This window comes from Macrobrachium nipponense, chromosome 5 (genome assembly GCF_015104395.2).
Source record: "Macrobrachium nipponense isolate FS-2020 chromosome 5, ASM1510439v2, whole genome shotgun sequence".
Lineage (NCBI taxonomy): Eukaryota > Metazoa > Arthropoda > Malacostraca > Decapoda > Palaemonidae > Macrobrachium > Macrobrachium nipponense.
The window spans coordinates 78,858,299-78,870,991 of NC_061107.1; the positions used below are offsets into that span (position 1 = coordinate 78,858,299).

The 12,693-nt window shown below is 38.3% G+C and overlaps 1 protein-coding gene across 3 annotated transcripts in view; it reads left to right on the forward strand.

The window, feature by feature from the left end:
* The window catches only part of LOC135215446 (dynein regulatory complex subunit 7-like), a 45,649-nt gene that overhangs the window by 1,379 nt on the left and 31,577 nt on the right, over positions 1-12,693 (forward strand). For 2 of the 3 annotated variants that reach the window (XM_064250119.1, XM_064250118.1), the window contains exons 3-5: positions 2,185-2,379; positions 2,714-2,884; positions 3,582-3,809. In XM_064250119.1, the coding sequence (XP_064106189.1) occupies positions 2,185-2,379; positions 2,714-2,884; positions 3,582-3,809 (594 nt within the window). Of the gene's footprint in view, positions 1-1,714; positions 1,930-2,184; positions 2,380-2,713; positions 2,885-3,581; positions 3,810-12,693 lie in introns of those variants that run through there. The other variant, XM_064250120.1, reaches the window with a different exon arrangement.

Consider the following 12,693-nt stretch of genomic DNA (forward strand, 5'->3'; position numbering starts at 1 on the left):
AATACCCATTGCTATAATATAAAATCATTACTATGGGTCCGAATCAGCCTAGCAAATGGTCCGAATCACCCAAGATTAAGGTCCGAATCAGCCATGGTCCGAATCATCCAAGGTCCGAACAAGCCCAGGACGCTACGCCGCATTAGAGTTTAAAAGTTTCACTAATATTAACATCAGTAGTATATAGCAGACGTTGAACAATTAAGTAGAGTATTTAGCTTCCTCTTGAATGAAGCAACGTTGCCCAGCGATCTAATCTTGCATTAACTGATCCTCATATGGCAACAGTCCAGCAGCATTTGCGTTATACTTATCTAGAGCAAATTGCCTACCAATTAACGATGCGAAAAGTATTGAAGAAGACAAACTGTGTCTACATTGTGTGGGGTAACAAAAAATATTTAATGCACTTCAAACCAAAATGTAAAGCACCAAACGAAGGAAGAATACAAGCAAACTAGCTACAGAAGCCATAACAAGACCCACTCACTTGTTTCACTTGTTTCATTTGTTTGCCTTTATGTAGTTACGGCCCACCACAGGGATGATTCCCTCTCTGGCGGGCCCTTGTACGTTCTCTAAATAAGTTGTTTCTTGTATTGTATAATTGTCTTTTCGTGTTTTCTCAACAATATCGTTACTCCTACAGAATAGGAGAGTTTTTTTTTTTTTAATTTGCTTTCTTCTTGTTTGATCTTCACTTCAGGCGGTATTCAGAATGTGGAAGGAAAAATAGACAAAAAGAAACCAAAAGAGCATCCACGAGAACGAAAGATCTCAGGAGGTGACCTGAGAATTACTTTCCGTTGATCTCTTTAATTGTTGAATCAGTTCTAGTTGTGACATCGCCATCTAGATCAATTCAACCATGTGTCTAGGAATATTTTCTTTTTACTGATTTTCAAGGTATTGTAATAAACTTTTCATGGTTATAGTTCGGATGTGTTAGGTTCTTCAGAAGTGCATCATATTGTGTCAGTTGTAGGCTAGGGTAGGAAATGTGACTTCAATCAAAGGTGTGAGGAAGGTTTTGAGTTTTCAAATGGGGTGATGAAATCATTACTAATTACTGGAAGAAAAGAGAAGCGAGTAAAATGAGAAGGCAGTTGCTTAGAGAAAGTCATAGCCTAAGCCTTTTCCTTCCCCTCCAGCTTCTGCACCTGTGCCTCCATCCCCCACGTTTATTTTACTTCGGATGGGCAATCGATCCAGTTTGGTTTGAGTAATGACAGTAGCTTCTCCCTTGGTGTGCACCCATTTTCACATTTCTCCTCAAGAGAAGTGGTGCGTTTGTCTGTCTTAAGCCCGACCTCAGTCTCTAACTCCTTATCCTTCATATCGTCACTATCCAAAGAAATTTTAAGTGCTTAGGGAAGAAGTATCCTCTCCAGTATTAAAGTAAGCAATAGTAGATAGTAAAGTAAACAGCAAGGACCAAGGCACTTTTAATTGTCTTTTTCTGGTTCCCAAAGCTTCACGGTGATGGGGACCAGTCTTAGATGTATCCAAATGCAACTGGTTTGTTAAGCTCGCTCCCTTTTCTGTGGAGCCACCCAGCACTGACTTAGGTAGTAGCTGGGCGAAAGTTTGCCAGGCTGAGCAGGTGTTCTTTTAGCTGCACTAACCTACCATCTTTTTCACAGAGTGGGAATCAGGTAATTTTAACAGCAAGAAAGATTCATCATAAATGAAAATTTTTTATAATAAAATTTATGGTTAGGATATTTACAGTGTTAAAATATAAACCCGCCACAACCTCTGCACACCACAGTGGATTGTTAGGAAGAATACTACCTAAAATGGAAACATTGTACAATGACCTGGTGGAACGTTTGAACTAGAGTGTCCATTCTGGTCAGCCAAGTGTTTTTTTTTTTTTCTTTGAATGCCAATTACACCAACGACATGAAGATGTAAGCTAACAAATAGGTAAGTATCCAAATAATAAATATTGTTTAAAAAAATTAAATTGTTTTTCAAATCATGCAAGAGAGAAAAATTAATTGAAGGGGAAGATATAAGAAGTGAAACAGTTCTAAATATTTCAATTATTTTTCGTATATCATGAGGCATTGATCATGAGATATTTTGAGCCAAAGCATATGTTATGTAGAATTATATCATTATACTGATAGTAATACAGTAAAATAATTACTACCATTAATTGTTTTCCAATACACACAGCCTAGTAAGTTACGTCAGCCAGCAATGGTGATGGAAAAACAAACGGGTGAAGGAGCTGAGTGTGCCATAGTACTAGCCTCAATATTGTTGGGAGCTGGTTACCAAGCCTTTGTTGTCCAGGGACATGCTTTAGATTCACTTGTTTCTGCGGATACTTCAACAAAAGCTTGTCCTTATCTTGATACCGAAGAAAAGGTAAGAATGATCAAAGTACATTAGATGTAGATATCCAATTCAGATGTTATCTAGTATGCTAGTCTATGCTAATACTGAGTGTAATGTCAGCTTCAATTGATGCCATTTATGTACCAGACAACGATATTTATTCTTAAGTGAAGCAAGTGAATGTCAGCTTCAGTTGATGCCATTTCTGTACTAGGCAACAATGTTTATTCTTAAGTGAAACAAGTTTGATTCCCAACTACTGTAGTAATGCAAAACAAGGCAAGAGTTCTCAAGAAAGTACTCTTTGAAGTGTTCTGTATGACAGAAGGGGTAAACTTTTTTCTCTTTTGCAAAATACTAACAGGAGAAGGCTGCTTTAGAGGACACTTCTCCATCCAAATACACAGTAAGACCGCCACCAGACATGAGAAGTAGATATGTTCTTATCATGGAGGAGAGGGCTAGGAGGAGGAAAGCATTTGAGGAAGAAGAAATGGCTAAAATGAAGAAAAAGAAAAAAAAGGACCAGAATGAGGTATAGTAGCACTGTACTACATTTTTTACTTTAATATAGTATTGTAGTATTCTAATGCTTCTTTTTCCATACAATAATTAACTGACTGATTAAATGCTTATTCAACTTTTACAAAACATGAAAAATGCTAAGAATACTGTATTACTAACTTAAAACTGCATTTTCACTAAACAGCAGATATCAGACAATAAGGAAAAATAACCTACTACTAAAATATAATTTGCTGTGTTAGCAATATTTATAGATGTTAATTCATTTAACAATGATGATTTAACACTAATAAAGATACAGTAATAGTATATGTTATTGAGTAATGAATCAATTAATGTATACTAAGTGAGATGTACGTATGTGAAAAGATGAAAATAACATTGGCTTATAAAGCATTACCATATTTCTTGGTGACTGCAAGCAGTCATTTGCTTTAACCTATTTTCTAATCAAAGTAGCACATTTTCTCATTTTCTTAGTACTCTTCATAAATATGCTATTAAGATTTTGGGCTTAACCAAGAATTTTAATTTTCCAAATTATACTAATCACCTTGTACCTGTATGTATTTATCATCTTCAGAAAGTCTGACAAAAGCATATGAATTAATGATTATTAGGAATCATGAGTGATTCGTGGTAATTGATAAAGCTATTTTCTGCCTGCAGAGAAGTCTTTATTTCATTGCTTTCAATTTTTGTTGCAGACAGAACCAGACACTTCAGTGGACCTCTCTTCATCTCTTCATTTTTGGGTTTTGGTCTTACCTCCTGATCGTGAGATTGACAAACCTACTTTTGTGGAACCAACGACAGGTGAAGTAATACCACTGATACCTTCTGTCAATCATTCGTACACATGCATTCATGCTGTCTTCAATGAAAAGAATTACTGGGCATGCAGACACTATGAAAAACACATCACGGATGATATGGTGAGAGTTCAAGCATTCCATGAAGATAAGTGTTCAAAACAAATTGTTTTTTAAAGATTTTGCACACGTCAGAAAGTTTCTAAATCAAAGGTAAATCCCGCATCAAATCTTTCAGAATCTAACTGAAACTTAATACGTACTCTAATATAAAAGACCCATCAGCATTCCTTCCCCATACTGTGCCATTCACGTCTTTCATGCATACTCTCTTGCTCTCCCCAAAGTACTATTAAAGTCGTTCATTGTTGCTCTTATGTCACCATGTCACCTCATCACTTTTGAAAGTCCTTCTCTTTTATTAGCCTCACAGATTTTACACTTTATCTACACATTCTCTTCCATTCTCATCATCATTCTCATCACCACCACCTGTTGCAAAGGACATCTGTGAAATTTCACCTCTCAAAGTCTCCTGTGCTTTGACTTTATGTAGCCAGATTACCTCAGACTTTTTAATCAATCATTAAACTGGCTGTACAGTTTTACCATTATTATAAATATTTTAATTTACTCATGCTCTATAGACCATTCAACCAAACAACTAAAAAATCATCATCTCACTTGTACAGAAAACACTTGTCCACAAGGCTCTTAATGCATTTTAACTCAGAGTTTCTTGATACCTGTTGTCTATTACATGATTTCTGTAGAGTATCAGCTGCCTGCCTGCAAGAATCAGCCACTCAATTCTTTACTATCCTTACAAACTTCCATCATAACATGTTTCTGGCTTCCATTGTCTCATACTATGTTAAATTTACCATGTCTGGCTATGGGGATGTGTGTGTTTTATCAAAATTCTTGTGATTATCATTAGAATAACAAATTTTATGCACAATTGAGCGGTTATCATCAGAATGTACTTTTAAGAGACAGTTGCCATAAACAAATAGAAATTTGTGCAAATTCTTTCCACAAACATAACTACATGTAAGTGGTACCTCGTTTGTCGAACGTTTCATATGTCGAACTTTCCGTTTTTCGAACAAAATTTTCGAGAAAATTTAACCAAATTTTCGAGAAACTTTCGTATCGTTTGTCGAACAAATGCTCGTACTTCGAACTGACCGATTATCTAGTTTATACTTGTATTCGACGGCCTATTGGGTCTTACAAGTTAAACTGTATTATTTTTTTTCATTTACAATAGTATATAGTTTAATGATAATATTCGACAAAATACATAGAAGTATAAAGCATTTAATATAAAGTTTATCTTTCAATATAACATTTAGCTGACTTGAGAGTGAATGAGAGAGCGTTGATATGTTGAGGAGAGAAGGAGAGGAGAGTTAAAATATTACTGTATGTATGTAAAAGCAACAACAATTCACATAAAAATGGATTTTTTTCACTAAATTTAAAGTAATGATAAGATATGAAAACAATTTAATGCAATACAGAAAAAAAGAGACAGAAAAAGTCTAAAATTGAGCCAGTGTCCAGTGCGCCGAGTGAGACGGTCTAGTTGAACCAAGGTCTAGGTCTTGTCACGCACAGCTTAAACTGGGGTAAAGGATTAAACGGCTAGGTGCGTGACGTCACAATAACCACAGTCAGGCCCCTTAACCTATAGCAATCCTGCCTTTACTTTCTTTTTTTTTTTTTTCTAAATAATCTTAAGCTATTAGATAATTAAATTAATAGTCAGATGAAGGTTCTTCATTCTACCATGTTAAGAATAATCATAAGAGACATCATTAGAACATTTTCGCCAAATGACATTGATATTATTTATAGAAAGCTTACCCCTGCTTTCTTTTTTCCCGTTATTTAATACTATTATCTGTATCCGAAGGAAAATAATAGTCAGAATAAAAACTATATTCTAATATACTAAATAGTCATGAGCGAGTTCTAAAGGACATTCTATACAATAATATAAATATATTTCTAAATTATACACATTTAACAATCTCCAAAAAATCATTTTTTGCACATATATAGCTAACTTTTTCAATCTGGTCACCACTTTTCTGGAACTACTAATGTGTCAGTTCAAATCTCGAATTCTAAAAACTGTATGGCATGGAACAAAATATTTCGACTTCTAAAGTTATTTGGATGTGACTGCTAATTATATCAGCTAATTTAATTATCGCTCCTTTTAAGGCTGTTAAAACATTTTCCCCCCATGCATGGTGAGAATCAAACATCTTATCTATACATTTCAAATCATCAAGAAACACTAGGTTTCATTAGTTTACCCTCAGCTTATGACACCAATCTTTGTGTCATCTTTCTTTGTTACTTTTGCTCATGAATGTTCCAGTTGTGGAAATTTGCGAGCAATGAACCCGCCAACATATCGCAAACCCTGTTCTTCGTCTATGGCAACTTCCCATGTTTGTTCTTCATCTTCCTGGTCTTTGAAGTCGTCACTTTGATCATCCTTATTAAATTCTGGTTAGCTAAACAAAATTGCTGATAAACTTCGAATGATGCGTCTTGCTTGTCAGGGACGTAGGAAAATGAGGCGGATGTTACATTTTCATTGATGCAGTTTTAAACGTTGCTCTTTGAGCTCACAAGTGTGCTGTCTTTTCCAAAAGGTGGGCTCTAAGACGATGTTTAAATGCCACTGGTGATGGGTGCTGATCGTACGCTCCCATTTGACTTTTGCAACCAAAATAGTGCCCCAACCCATCCTGATTTAGTCTGTAATTTAGAGTATACGTCATGCCAAGTTTTTATTTTTGCCATTTTCAGCAAGTTAGACAGAGGATGGAGCATAGTATTTTTCATCACTTTCATTTCTCTAGCGGTTCTATTCATGTCTTGAAAGATTTTGTCTTGCATTTACAGGTTTAGTCACGTAAGCATTTCTTGATGATTTAATATCTGTTGGCAGTCGAGAATAAAACGAATCAAACTATCTATCAACAAGCCGAATGAAATGGCTTGTAATTTTCCAGCCCCTCTCTTCAAATATCCTTGGTTGTCGAAGTGATCAAAATATTTATAAGTACTTTTGGACAGCAGTTGCACGGCAAGTTTAACTTTCATTCGTTTCATACCTATAATAACATTGATATGTTTTTCAGAAAGTTTATAAGGTGTCCGAAGATCACTTCATTCCTCTTTATTAGCTTTCTAACTGGACCATTGTGAGCGTATGTTGCCTTAAAGTGTTCTTTTACCCCATTCCCTTATGTTTCACGAAAATGGTCTGGTAACACAGCAATGAAGCCTGTTTGTCTTGTAACGACGGATGTGAATGGTCGAGATATTGGATCCCAATGCTCATATTTTCTAATCACTACTGTAGACACTGTGTTAATGACATTAAAGATATAAGAATAATAGTTTACATTACCAGTGAATTAAGTTGTTAAATAATTAGAAAAATCGTATAGTAACAGAGTAATAAAAATAGCAATGGTGAAAATCATATTCAGTCCTTACTAACCATAATCGTCAACCTTTGTTCCATTCAGGTGTGGTTGCTGCAGGCATTTGCTGGATCATACTTTTGTCCATGGTAGATCATTATTTAGTGTCAATTTCACACCCTCACCGATATCGCTGTGTCTTCATGGAGGGCGACACAGCAATATTAGCGAGGGTGTGAAAAAAGTTATTGAAGTCAAATTAACTATTTCAAATATCTCGTTCAATATTTAAAATTTCCCTCAACATGTGACCTAACAAAACATCAAGAAGAAATCATCAATTGTATTTTCATTTTTATGAAAGTAATCTCCACGATGATCATTCACAGAACAGTTAGGTTCACATGACTTCATGACAACTATGGTGGTAGTTCGAGAATTCATCGGTTGTTAAAGACCCACTTGAAAATGGAATTACCCTTTGTAATGTAATTAAGTGTTTTGTTAGGTATTTCACTTTTAATACTGATTATTTATATGTATATAATTAGCAATTTGACCTTGCAACCAGATGCACCTTAAATGGGTAGATACATGGAAATAAGAGCTGGATTGAATTGCTTTTGCTTTCAGTATTCATCAAGTTTTGATTTTATTTCTTTACATATAACTTAAATGGCAAAATTTCTCCCCCCAAGCTTTTTGTAATTATATAATTATGATGTTTCTTTATTAAAATCAGCTGGTTTCATAAATGCTCCATCCAGTAAGTAGTTATCTGTGACCTTGAGACTTCAATACTGCCTCCAGTTAGTAGTGATCTACATCCTTGGAGACTTCAATGCTGCCTCCAGTAGGTAGTGATCTAAATCCCTGAAGACTCCAATGCTGCCTCTAGTAAGTAGTTTTCTGTGACCTAGAGACTTCAATGCTGGCTCCAGTAAGTAGTTATCGGTGACCTGGAGACTTCAATGCTGCCTCCAGTAAGTAGCTATCTGTGACCTGGAGACTTCAATGCTGCCTCCAGTAAGTAGTTATCTGTGACCTAGAGACTCCAATGCTGCCTCCAGTAAGTAATTATCTGTGACCTGGAGACTTAAATCCTCCCTCCACTAAGTAGTTATCTCTTGACCTGGAGACTTCAATGCTGTCTCCAGTAAGTAGTTATTTGTGACCTGGAGACTCCAATGCGGCCTCCAGTAGGTAGTTATCTGTGACCTGGAGATTTAAAGGCCCCCTCAACTAAGTAGTTATCTGTGACCTAGAGACTCCAATGCTGCCTCCAGTAAGCAGTTATCTATATCTCTTGGGACTCCAATGCTGCCTCCAGTAAGTAGTTATCTATATCTCTGGAGACTCCAATGCTGCATTCAGTAAGTTAGTTATCTGTGACCTGGAGAATTAAATGCTGCCTCGAGTAAGTAGTTATCTGTGACCTGGAGACTTCAATGCTGCCTCCAGTAAGTAGTTATCTGTGACCTAGAGACTTCAATGCTGCGTCCAGTAAGTAGTTATCTTTGACCTGGAGACTTAAATGCTCCCTCCACTAAATAGTTATCTGTGACCTGGAGACTTCAATGCTACCTTCAGTAAGTAGTTATCTGTGGCCTAGAGACTTAAATACTGCCTCCAGTTAGTAGTTATCTGTGACATGGAGACTTCAATGCTGCATCTAGTAAGTAGTTACCTGTGACCTAGAGACTTCAATGCTACCTCCAGTTATTAGTTATCTGTGACATGGAGACTTCAATGCTGCATCCAGTAAGTAGTTATCTGTGACCTAGAGACTTCAATGCTACCTCCAGTAAGTAGTTATCTGTGACATGGAGACTTCAATGCTGCATCCAGTAAGTAGTTATCTGTGACCTAGAGACTTCAATGCTACCTCCAGTTATTAGTTATCTGTGACATGGAGACTTCAATGCTGCATCCAGTAAGTAGTTATCTGTGACCTAGAGACTTTAATGCTACCTCCAGTAATTAGTTATCTGTGACCTGGAGACTTCAATACTGCCTCCAGTTAGTAGTTATCTACATCCCTGGAGACTTCAATGCTGCATCCAGTAAGTAGTTATCTGTGACCTAGAGACTTTAATGCTACCTCCAGTAATTAGTTATCTGTGGCCTAGATACTCCAATGCTGCCTCCATTAAGCAGTTATCTATATCCCTGCGAGGGAGGGGCCCGGGGGGGGGGGGGGGTGGAAACCTTCCAAATGCTGCCTTCCAGTAAAGTTAGTTTATTCCTATGACACCTAGGAGACTTCAATGCTCACTGCCATCCAGTAAGTAGTTATCCTGGTGAACTCGGAAGATTCAAAAATGCTGCCTCCAGTTAAGTAGTTATTCCTTATCATCCCCTGGACACTTCCAATGCTGCCATCTAACTAAGTAAGTTATCCATATCACCTGGAGACCTTACAATGCTTGCCCATCCCACTAAGTAAGTTACTCTATGACCTGGAGACTTCCAATGCTGCCTCCCAGTAAGTAGTTATCCACATGACCCTTGGAGACTCCAATGCTTGCCTCCAGTAAGTTAGTTATCTACATTCCCAGGAGATCTTCCAATACTGGCCTCCAGTAAGTAAGTTATCCTGTGGACCTTGTGGAGAACTTCCAAATTGCTTGCCATCCAGTAAGTAGTTTTATCCTATGACCTTCCCGGAGACTTCCCAATTGCTGCCTTCCTAGTAAGTAGTTATCCATATTCTCCCCAGGAGACTTCCAATGCTGCAGTCCAGTAGCCAGTAGTATTTATCTATGACTGGAGACTTCAATGCTGCCTCCAGTAAGTAGTTACTGTGACCTGGAGACTCCAATGCTGCCTCCAGTAATAGTTATCTACTGGAGACTCCAATCTGCCTCAGTTAAGTAGTTATCTACCAGAGAGCCAATACTGCTCCAGTAAGTGTTATCTTGACCTGGAGACTCATGCTGTCCCGATTACTCCGCCGATTACCTATTCTGCCTCCAGTAAGTAGTTATCTGTGTCCCAGAGACTCCAATGCTGCCTCCAGTAAGTAGTTATCTATGACCTGGAGACTTCAATGCTGCCTCCAGTAAGTAGTTATCTGTGACCTGGAGACTCCAATGCTGCATCCAGTAAGTAGTTATCTGTGTCCCGGAGACTCCAATACTGCCTCCAGTAAGTAGTTATCTGTGACCTGGAGACTCCAATGCTGCATCCTGTAAGTAGTTATCCATATTCTGGGAGACTCCAATGCTGCCTCCAGTAAGTAGTTATCTGTGTCCCAGAGACTCCAATGCTGCCTCCAGTAAGTAGTTATCCATATTCCCGGAGACTCCAATGCTGACTCCACTAAGTAGTTATCTGTGTCCCAGAGACTCCAATGCTGCCTCCAGTAAGTAGTTATCCATATTCCTGGAGACTCCAATGTTGCCTACAGTAAGTAGTTATCCATATTCCAGGAGACTTTAATGCTGTCTCCAGTAAGTAGTTATCCATATTTCCTGAGACTTCAATGCTGCCTCCAGTAAGTAGTTATCTGTGTCCCGCAGACTCTAATTCTGCCTCCAGTAAGTAGTTATCCATAATCCTGGAGACTTTAATGTTGCCTACAGTAACTAGTTATCCATATTCCTGGAGACTTCAATGCTGCCTCCAGTAAGTAGTTATCCATATTTCCTGAGACTTCAATGCTGCATCCAGTAAGTTAGTTAGTCATATCATTCCTAGACTCCAATGCTGCCTCTAGTAAGAGTTATTTCCTGCATATGCCTTCCTAGGTACTCTAGTTACTCAATGCTTTCTCCAGTAAGTAGTTATCCATATTCCTGGAGACTCCAATGCTTCCTCCAGTAAGTAGTTATCCATATTCCTGGAGACTCCAATGCTGCCTCCAGTAAGGAGTTATCTACATCCCTGGAGACTTCAATGTTGCATCCTGTAAGTAGTTATCTTTGACCTGGAGACTTCAATGCTGCCTTCAGTAAGTAGTTATTTGTGACCTACAGACTTCAATACTGCCTCCAGTAAGTAGTTATCTGTGACCTGGAGACTTCAATGCTGCCTCCAGTTAGTAGTTATCTGTGACATGGAGACTCCAATGCTGCCTCCAGTAAGTACTTATCTGTGACCTAGAGACTTTAATGCTACCTCCAGTAATTGGTTATCTGTGACCATGAGACTTCAATGCTGCCTCCAGTAAGTAGTGATCTACATCCCTGAAGACTTATATGCTCCCTCCACTTAGTAGTTATCTGTGACCTGGAGACTTAAATGCTCCCTCCACTGAGTAGTTATCTGTGGCCTAGATACTCCAATGCTGCCTCCATTAAGCAGTTATCTTTAACGCTGTCTCCAGTAAGTAGTTATCCATATTTCCTGAAACTTCAATGCTGCCTCCAGTAGTAGTTATCTGTGTCCCGCAGACTCTAATTCTGCCTCCAGTAAGTAGTTATCCATAATCCTGGAGACTTTAATGTTGCCTACAGTAACTAGTTATCCATATTCCTGGAGACTTCAATGCTGCCTCCAGTAAGTAGTTATCCATATTTCCTGAGACTCCAATGCTGCATCCAGTAAGTAGTTATCTATATTCCTAGGGACTCCAGTGCTGCCTCTAGTAAGTAGTTATCCATATTCCTGGACTCTACAATGCTTTCTCCAGTAAGTAGTTATCCATATTCCTGGAGACTCCAATGCTTCCTCCAGTAAAGATTATCCATATTTCCCTGGAGATCCAAATGGCTGCCTCCCAGTAAGGAGTTATCTACAAATTCCGTGGAGACTTCCCAAAAAAATGTTTGACCTGTAAGTTTATTTATCCTTTGACCTGGAGACTTCAATGCTGCCTTCAGTAAGTAGTTATCTGTGACCTGGAGACTTCAATGCTGCCTCCAGTTAGTAGTTACCTGTGACATGGAGACTCCAATGCTGCCTCCAGTAAGTAGTTATCTGTGACCTAGAGACTTCAATGCTACCTCCAGTAATTAGTTATCTGTGACCATGAGACTTCAATGCTGCCTCCAGTAAGTAGTGATCTACATCCCTAAAGACTTAAATGCTCCCTCCACTAAGTAGTTATCTGTGGCCTAGATACTCCAATGCTGCCTCCATTAAGCAGTTATCTATATCCCTGGAGACTCCAATGCTGCGTTCAGTAAGTAGTTATCTGTGACCTGGAGACTTAAATGCTCCCTCCACTAAGTAGTTACCTGTGACCTGGAGACTTAAATGCTCCCTCCACTTAGTAGTTATTTGTGACCTGGAGACTCCAATACTGTCTCCAGTAAGCAATTATCTATATCCCTAGAGACTCCAATGCTTCCTTCAGTAAGTAGTTATCTACATCCCTGGAGACTCCAATGCTGCATCCAGTAAGTAGTTATCTGTGACCTAGAGACTCCAATACTGTCTCCAGTAAGCAATTATCTATATCCCTAGAGACTCCAATGCTTTCTTCAGTAAGTAGTTATCTACATACCTGGAGACTCCAATGCTGCCTCCAGTAAGTAGTTATCTGTGACCTAGAGACTCCAATACTGTCTCCAGTAAGCAATTATCTATATCCCTAGAGACTCCAATGC